A 9,034-nucleotide genomic window follows, 5' to 3' on the forward strand; every position below is an offset into this window, starting at 1 on the left:
TGACAACTTCAATCTTTTCTCTATTCATCATGATGTTATTTATTCATATAGTTGTGAGGACTTTTATTTTATTTTTTTTTCCCTTTTCTCCTTATAGATGCTGTTGAGCTATATTTTGTAAAAAGTATCACTGCATACCAAGCAACATTGGGCTCAGAGGATTCTGAAACAATAACAACCATTGAGGAGTTTTCCAAATGGCTTGTCCAAAATGGGGAGAAACAGGTAGATATGAAGATCAACGAATACATCTAATGGTTAGTTTGCTGTTTGGGTCAGAAAACCTTTTTCATCTCACTGTCCTGGTCCCAGATACAGTCGGGAATAAAACATATGGTTGGTGCTGCTTAGGATATTAGTAAAATAATATTTTTTCCTATATCATGATATATTCAACTCTTGGATACACATATCTAATCTATTTCTGGTTCTGTAAAGTTAATAATTTAAGTCAAAATTGATTTCTACCTTTGATGCTAGCTGCTAGTTTTTGTTTTGTTTTGTTTTTTTCTGTTGAGGTGCTGTTTCTCTCTATGTTTCTGGTCTTCAATTTTGTTTTTACACTCGAAAAAGAAAAAGCTGTAAAGTTGCACAGGTTGTAGAAATATAATCCATGTCACTAACTTGTACATGTAGAAACTGTCGGCTTGGTATCTGTTCTGCCGTGCACATTGTCAACAGCAAAAGACATAAAAGTTATGATTCAAAAGTTATAAAGTGCTATTGACTGAAGATCTTTTAACTTACAAGTCTCATGAGTCAAAGCTCTTACTCAAAACATTTTGACCTGAACTTGTAATATTCAGTGTAATGTGAATGCAATGAAAACCTTTTCTTTTTTTTCTGTCATGAGATCCCACATGACTTTGATCTGACCAAGCCAACTTTGTACCTCCGCCAAGTGAGACACACAGATGCATTTGAGATGGTCTTGCTGGTTATATGACAACCAGTTTAAGAATAAGGTTATAGGCACATATCAAAGAGCAAGTTAGTCCCAGGAAGAAAGCAATGCATCTTTTCTTCTGTACTTTATGCTTGGCCTTGTTCACAATAAGTCTACAGTACCAATGTCTGATGGCCATCCACTTCTCACCGAGTGCTTCCTGCAATGCTGAACTCATGGGCAGACACAAGTGGCTGAGTCTCCCTGGTAGCTTCAAATTAAAACCATGTAATAAATACTCAACTAAGTTTAGGCAGGTCACCTTAACCACTAGAAACCTCCATGAGGGCAGACATTTTTGTCTGCTTTTTTTCACTGTACCGTCCCTTGTTTCTGTGATAAGAACACTACAGAGTAGATGCTCAAAAACATTGATTTGTTGAATTTTAGACACATTGCCTGCAAGAGTATCTGTTTTTTAAAAAAACTGCTTTCTTCCACCCTCAAGCCTGAGGTGAGATTCAAGACCTATTCTAGAAGACTGTAACAAAGTCAGAAGTCTTCGGAATTGTGATTCCATGGGATATAAATTTTGTGTTTTTTAAAACAGACTTAATTTGACACTAATAAAAATAAACAGGAAAATAAGAATCCAACTATATATGTGCTTTCCTGCTCATAAAAAGATCGTTCTAGAGCTTGGAGAGTCCTGAATTAACTGACTCTGTTTCCCTAAAAGCAGTAACTGGCATCACTTTTTGTTGTTCTGATATGCCACATGATTGCATGTTGGAGCCAGTTCCAGAGAAATATTCTGTTTAGAAACATCCACATAGATAAGGCAGGAAGTGAGGGATGTACAGTTCTTGAGGGTGCTAGCAATGACCACACTCTTTGTTGTTGTTAAGTGCCATCAAGTTTGTTCCAACTCATAGCGACCCTGTCATAGGGTTTCCAAGGAGCAGCTGGTGAGTTTAAACCACCAACCTTGTAATTCCAACCGACCTTGTGGTCCAGTTCTTTATCCTACAGCACACTAGAACTAGCACGTGTATTGTATAGGCAAATGAGTGTAATCAACCATCTCCAATGGACCCCTACTTTTTAAAGTTACAAAGAACATTACTGGGGCAATTGGAAGATTTGAATATGGACTGCTAATAGCATTGTATCAATGTAAAATTTATTGAGAGTAAAAATGATATTTAGGAGAATGTTTCTATTCTGAGAAGATAACTACTGAAGTTTTAGGAATAAAGTACTATGATGATTAAAATTTATTTTTAACAAACATATGCATGATGGTGAGTCAAAAATTAATCTGCACTCCAATTAAATTAAAACTTCTGTTGTATGCTCTGTCTTATCAGCACTTTCCATTCAAGGTCACTGCTGTGCAGGTGTGAACATGGACATCTGCAAATAAAATTTGGACTGACACTCAAAGGTAAAATTTTCTTAAAAAGAATCATTACTGATGAGGAGACATGGATTCATCGCTATGAGCCTGAGAGTAAATGACAGAGGAGTATGGATGGAAACATCCTCAACTGCCAACCAAGAAAAAGTTCAAAAGTCGACCAGCAACTGGAAAATTGATGCTTATGGTTTTCTTGGATCTTCAAAGGCTAGTACTGGAACACTATCAGGAAAAATTTCAACTATCAACAGTGCTCATTACAATGAGATGTTCCCTGAAGAGTTGAAGCCAAACTTCAGATTAAATGCAGAGGACTATTATCCAAGGGTATTGTGATCTTGCATGACAATGCATGTCCACACACCTCTGTCAACACAGTTGACATTCTGCAAAACTTCGTTTTAAGGTGTTAAAGCATTCTCCCTATAGTCCTGATCCTGCTCCATTGGACTTTCACCTCTTTGGTCATCTGAAAGCATCCCTTTGAGGACAAAGATTAACCTCTGATGAAGAAGTAGATAGCAGTGCATTTGTGGCTCAAAGCTCAGTCTAAATACAAATGCTTGTTGGCAACTTTCTGCTTGGCTTTTCTGCTTCGAGGAAGGCCCTAGTCAGCCATGGCACCCAGCCAGAATGGCATGATCCTGAATCTCACTTCCATGAGGACTGGCAGTGGCTAGTAGCCAAGTGGTTCAGCCAGCCAGCACGGGAGATGCGCAGACTCAAGGTCCCACAAGCCAAAGCCCACTGCATTGCCTTGTGCCCTGCACCGGGACCCATCCAGCCCATTGTGCACTGCCCCATGGTGCAGTATCACACCAAAGTCTGAGCAGACAGGGCCTTCAGCTTGTTAGAACTAAGGGTGACTGGCATCCACAAGAGAGTGGCTTGAACCATCGGGATCTCTGTGGACCCCAGGAGGAGGAACAAATCCACTGAGTCCCTGCAGGCTGACAGAATACCGTTTCAAGCTCATCTTATTCTCCCGGAAGCCCTCTGCCCCCAAGAAGGGAGACAGCTCTGCTGAAGAACTCAAACTGGCCACTCAGCTGAGTGGACCAGTGATGCCCATCTGGAATGTCTACAAGAAGGAGAAAGCCCAGGTCATCATCATGCAGGAAGAGAAGGACTTCACGGCATATGCCAGTCTCTGCATGGCCCACGCTCACGCCCGGCTCTTCACACCCAGGCAAAGAGAGCCAAGAAGGCCTCAGAGCAGGACGTGGAGAAGAAAAGTAAACCTGTGTTGTTGGGGACCTTCAATAAAAGCAGGGAGCCTTTTCCCTTCCCCTCAAAAAAAAAAAAAAAAAGCTTGTTGGCAGAAAACAAGGCGATTGTGTCAAAAATGATGGATTTGTCTTTTGTAAAAGTTGATTAAAATATATTGTACAGCTAAACTAAAGTGCAGATAATTTTTGACTTTATGTGTGTATGTTTGTCTACAAAGAGAGAGAAAAATAAAGCAAGTGGCAAAACGGGAGCCACTGGCGCATCCTGATGAAAACTTGATGGAAATTCATTGTACTATTCTTTGTGTGCTCTTTTGAACGTTAGAAAATTTTCACAACAAAATATGTATGGATTAAAAACAGTGCAAATTATGGAACTCAGATTGCTTCGTTTGAATCTTGGCACTGCTAACTACAGACTGTCACCGTGGGAAAGACACTTAGCTTTGGTTAGACTCTCTCCTTCATCTGTAAAATGAGTATAATATAGTAGTTCCTCTCTCATAGAATAGTCATGAAGATTAAATCATATTATATTCATACATATGAACTATTATTATTTTTTTAAATAAATTTGTTAACTTTAACTTTTAATAGAAACATTATTTAGGTGGCATGTCGCAACTTACTGGTCACTTCATTGTGGTTTGTAGAATTGCTTCTCCATAGAGCTCATGGAAGAGGTAACTTAGGATCCTGAGCGTCTTCAGAATTGCTAGGCTGAATTTTGTTTTGTTTTTAATTCTCTAGGAGGCTTACAAGCTGCTGAAGGCTACATTGAAGTCCCAGGTTCTGAGCCATGGTGGCTGCAGCCCAGAAGTGGCTCAAACCTTTTATAACTTGGGCAGCGTCTGCTTTGCCAAAGGAGAACTCAAAAAGGCAATTCAATTGCTGAAGAAGGTGAATGCTGGCTGGTTTGCTACTTTTTTTCCCCCTTTGGTGAGGTGACCTTTTTTTTTTTTTCTTTCCTTTTTCCCTTCCTACCTTCCTTCTCTCTCTTCTGCTCTTCTTCTCTCCTCTCTCTTCTCTTCCTTTCTTGCCTACCGTTCTTCTCCCCCTCTTCTTCTGTCCTTTCATTCCTTTTTTTCTGGTGTGGAGCTGTAGGGTAAGCACTGGACTGCAAGGTGAGCCTGAACCACAAGGTCAGCGGTTCAGTCCCAGCAGCCACTCCTTGGAAATCCTAAACAGGGTCACAATGAGTCAGAATCGACTCAACAGCACTTAGCAACATTACAAAGGACACCTGGTGATATGGTCATGAAAGTATTTGTCTATTAAAGGAATGGTTGGTAGTTCCAACCCACCAGTTCCTTAGCTGGAGAAAAGAATACAGGCTTGGAAACCCAATGGAGGCATGCTGCTCTTTTCTGTAGGGTCATGATGACTTGAAATAGACTAGAAAGTAATGGGTTTGGTTTAATTGACAAAGATGAGGGGACCTCTAAAAGTTCATGGAAAAATGGAATTAAGAGATAATGGATTTCTTCATGAACTTTTTGAAGCCTTCTCATATATATAAAAACAGAAAACTCGAGACCTCCCATAGCAGTATCACCTAAACCTAGAAACATTCACATAGATTCTTCCACTTTCCCTTTTTGGTTTTAGTAGATTTTTGACCAGGACAACATATGATCAACTAAATGTCCCATGGTTCTTCATGTGACATGGCTTAGCTAACCCAAATTACTGTTGGGTTCTCACTCCTTCCCGGGCCTTTGACTTCCTGACTCCAGTAGAGACACCAAGCTATTCAGATTTCTCAGGGATCACGGTACCTATTGTTCAATGAAAATCATTGTTTTGAATGTTCTGTTTTGTTTCTGGAATTTGACATGAAAAAGTAAGTCCAACCTTGTTACTCCATCTTGTCTAGAAACATAATTGCCTCACCTATGGTTTTGAATGATATTATCAGTCAATATAGAATGCTAGGTGAAAAGTTTGTTTTTCAGTGCTTTAAAGATAGTGTTTGTTGTCTTCTTATTTGTATTGTTTCTGAAGACAATTCTGCTGTCATTCTGATCTTTAACCACAGTATGTAATGTCTCTGTTTTCTCTGAATGCTTTTAAGACTTTTTACTTTATCACTGGCTTTGAGAAATTTGATTCTGTTTTGCCACAGTGTAATTTTTTTCATGTTTCTTGTGCTTATGGTTCTTGACCTATTTAGATCTTTGGGTTTATAGTTTTCATTAAGTCTGGAAAACTTTTGGCCATTGTTTGATCAAATGTTTTTCTCTTCTTTGGATATTCTAATTACATGTATTACATGTATTACATGTATCTTGAAGCTGTGCCATGGCTAATTTATCTCTTTTCATTTAAAAAAAAATACTTAGTTTTTGGTTTCTTTTTAAACAGTGTCTACTACTATGTCTTCAAGTTCACTGATATTTTCTTTACTGAAATGTCACATTTGCTGCTTACCCCCTCCAGTGTATTTTTCTCTCAGGCATAATGTTTCTCTCCAGAAATTTGTTTTGGGTCCTTCTCTTGTATCCTCCCTGCCCCTGCTTGACCTTTGAGCATATGGACTACAAGGACAGTCACCATTTTTTATTAATTTAATGTCGGTGTAAATTCTGGCTTGGTTTTAACTGATTGTTTTTCTCATTCTGGATCCCACTTGTCTGCTTCTTTACATGTCTAATCATCTTTGTGTGGATGTTAGACATTCTAAGTTTAGTCTTGTTGGAGGTTGAATATTTGTTGATTAACTCCTGTAAATACCCTTAAACTTTGTTCTGGAAGTCAAACTACTTGAAAACAATCTGGGTCTTGCTGTTAAGGTTTGTAAGGTGGGATGATGAAAACAGTGTTAACTGTTGTTGGGTGAGGCTTCGTGTGACAAAGTAGTACTTCCCCTTAGCGTTTCCTTGACTGTAATCTTGAAGGAAGCAGATGTTGTTGGTGTTGTTGATGTTGTCAAATGCCATAGGGTTGGTTCCTACTCACAGCAACCGTATATAGGATTTCCTAGAAGCTGCTGGTGGGTTGGAACTGACAAACTTGTGGTTCACAGTCCAGTGCCAAACCTACAGCACCATACCAGGTTTTTCTCCCATGGAACTGCTGATTAGATTCAGTCTTTCTGTTAGCAGTCTAGCGCTTAACTTGAGAGCAGCATTTAGTGTGGGCCTGCTTATCACCCATTACTGATGCAGGAGCCTTCCAATAGGCCACCCAGATCTCCATGAGGCTTTCTAGTTTGGCTGGTGGGACCCTACTCTTGATCCTGTGTAAGCACAAGATCTAAGGTAATTGTGGTTGTGTGCTGTCAAATCAATTCTAACTCATAGCAGCTGTATATTGGGTTCCCAAGAGCAACTGGTAGGTTGAACTGCTGGTTTCGTGATTAGTAGTACAGTGCTTATCCTACAGCACAAAGTAGTTTCCGCAGTCCCTTTGGATGCTTGTATCCCCACCTTCGGAAGTTTCCTCACATGCATGTGCTGTGCTAATCAGTACTCTTCTGAATACTCAAGGGGGCCCACAGCAGTTGGCTCTTTTCTGTGTGCAATCTTTTCTTGGTTATTGTGCCCTGAAAGTCTCCCAGGACTCGCAGCCACAGCTCCTCAACTGAGAGAGTCCGCTGGTCCCCTTCCCTGCATCACAGCCTGGGAACTCTTCGCAAAGCAATCCCCAGGACTGACTTCACTTGATCTCTGCCTCTTAGCAGTCGCTGCTTTTTGTTGTCTGATGCACAGTGTCTTGAAAATCTTTCACATATTTTGTCAGCTTTTTCTGTTTGGGGCTGTTTCAAGCAGGAAGGTAAATCTGGTCCCTATTACCCCATTTTGGCTGGAAGCAGAATTCAACAATATAATTTTAAATGGAAAAATGCCTAAGCATAGAGCATTGTAGCATGCTAATACAATGCAAATTTGGGACACAGATACAGATTTCAATTGTATTCCCCAATTTGGTCACAGCTATTTGGAAAATGCTGCTGGAAACCACTGTTATAAACAACCACCTTTTAAAATAGGTATGCTGTCAGTTTCCCATACTGATACTTACTTTCCATAGCCATGGCTGGAGTAACATACATGCAGCATAAGAGATGCATTGTGTAGCTAAAGAGCCTTCAATCCAGACTTTCTTACCTATTAGGGAATCCCTGAAATGTGCAAGCATTTGAAATGTAAACTGTGGCATTTGTCTTACTGGTCTCCTGCTGAATTTGGTTTGCAATTAAGGTGTTTCTTTTTGTTTTTTAATTCACTTACAGTGTCTGATGATTCAAGTCTTTCTATATGGAAGTGAGCACAGTAAAAGCAGAGAGACAAAACAGTTCCTTACCCTGCTGCAAAGGTAAGTTCTGAAGCTGGTCATCAACCAGGTCATCAGTGTGGATAGGTGGATGCTATAGCCTCTCCTAGATTCATCCTGGTGTGATGCTGTAGGATAAGCACTGGACCACAAGGTCAAAGGTTCAAACTCACCAGCCACTCAAACTCACAAGGTCACTATGAGTCAGAACTGACTCAACAGCACTTAACAACATATTCATCAAGTTAGGGGTTATTTCATCTCTGTCATTTTTGCTAGTAAGGCAGAATATGTGCCATTGAGTCAGTACCAACTTATAGCAACCTTGTATAGGGCTTCCAAGAGCAGCTGGTGGGTTTGAACCACCTAACTCAAAATGAGGAGAAACAGCTTTAAAAATTGGAACATGGAGTGTATGAAGTATTAATCTAGGAAAATTGGAAATTGTCAAAAATCAAATGGAACGTTAAAAACATTGATATCCTAGGCTTAGTGAGTTGAAATGGACTGGCAGTGGCCACTTTGAATCTGTGACAATCATATATATGAGTTACTATCCCAGGAATGACAAATTGAGAAGGAATGGCATCACATACATCATCAAAAAGAACATTTCAAGATCTGTCTTGAAGTATAATGCTGTCTGTGACAGAATAATATCCATATGCCTAGAGGGAAGATCAGTTAATAAGACTGTTTTTTATATTTACACACCAATCACTAAAGCCAGTGATGATGAAATTGAAGACTTCTGCCAACTTCTTCAGTCTGAAATTGATCAAACATCCAATCACAATGTATTGATAATAAATAGTGATTGGAATGCAAAAATTGGAAACAAAGAGGAAGGATCAGTGGTTGGTAAATAGGGTCTTGGTGATAGAAATTATGCTGGAAATCATATAATAGAAATTTTCAAGACCAATGACTTCTTCATTGCAAATACCTGTTTTAAACAATACACAAGATGATTATACACATGGACTTCTCCAGATGGAATGCACAGAAATCAAACTGACAGCATCTTTGGAAAGAGATGGTGGAACAAATCCATGTCTTCAGCCAACACAAGGCCAGTGGCAGCCTGTAGAACAGACCACCAATTGCTCATATGGAAGTTTTGGCTGAAGCTAACAAAAATTAAAGAAAGCCCATGAGAGCCAAAATATGACCTTGAACATATTCCACCTGAATTTAGAGATCATCTAAAGAACAGATTTGATG

The 9,034-nt window shown here is 39.5% G+C and overlaps 1 protein-coding gene and 1 pseudogene across 1 annotated transcript in view; both read left to right on the top strand.

Moving 5' to 3' along the window:
* Positions 1-7,856, top strand: part of TTC23L (tetratricopeptide repeat domain 23-like) — a 50,380-nt gene extending 42,524 nt beyond the window's left edge. The window contains exons 8-10 of the mRNA XM_006875392.1: positions 98-225; positions 4,286-4,435; positions 7,770-7,856. Coding sequence (XP_006875454.1) covers positions 98-225; positions 4,286-4,435; positions 7,770-7,856 — 365 coding nt within the window. The remainder of the gene's footprint in view (positions 1-97; positions 226-4,285; positions 4,436-7,769) is intronic.
* LOC102840180 lies at positions 2,924-3,684 on the top strand (annotated as a pseudogene).
* Positions 7,857-9,034: the final 1,178 nt, after the last annotated feature.

This window comes from Chrysochloris asiatica, unplaced genomic scaffold (genome assembly GCF_000296735.1).
Source record: "Chrysochloris asiatica unplaced genomic scaffold, ChrAsi1.0 scaffold00324, whole genome shotgun sequence".
In the NCBI taxonomy this organism is placed as follows: Eukaryota; Metazoa; Chordata; class Mammalia; order Afrosoricida; family Chrysochloridae; genus Chrysochloris; species Chrysochloris asiatica.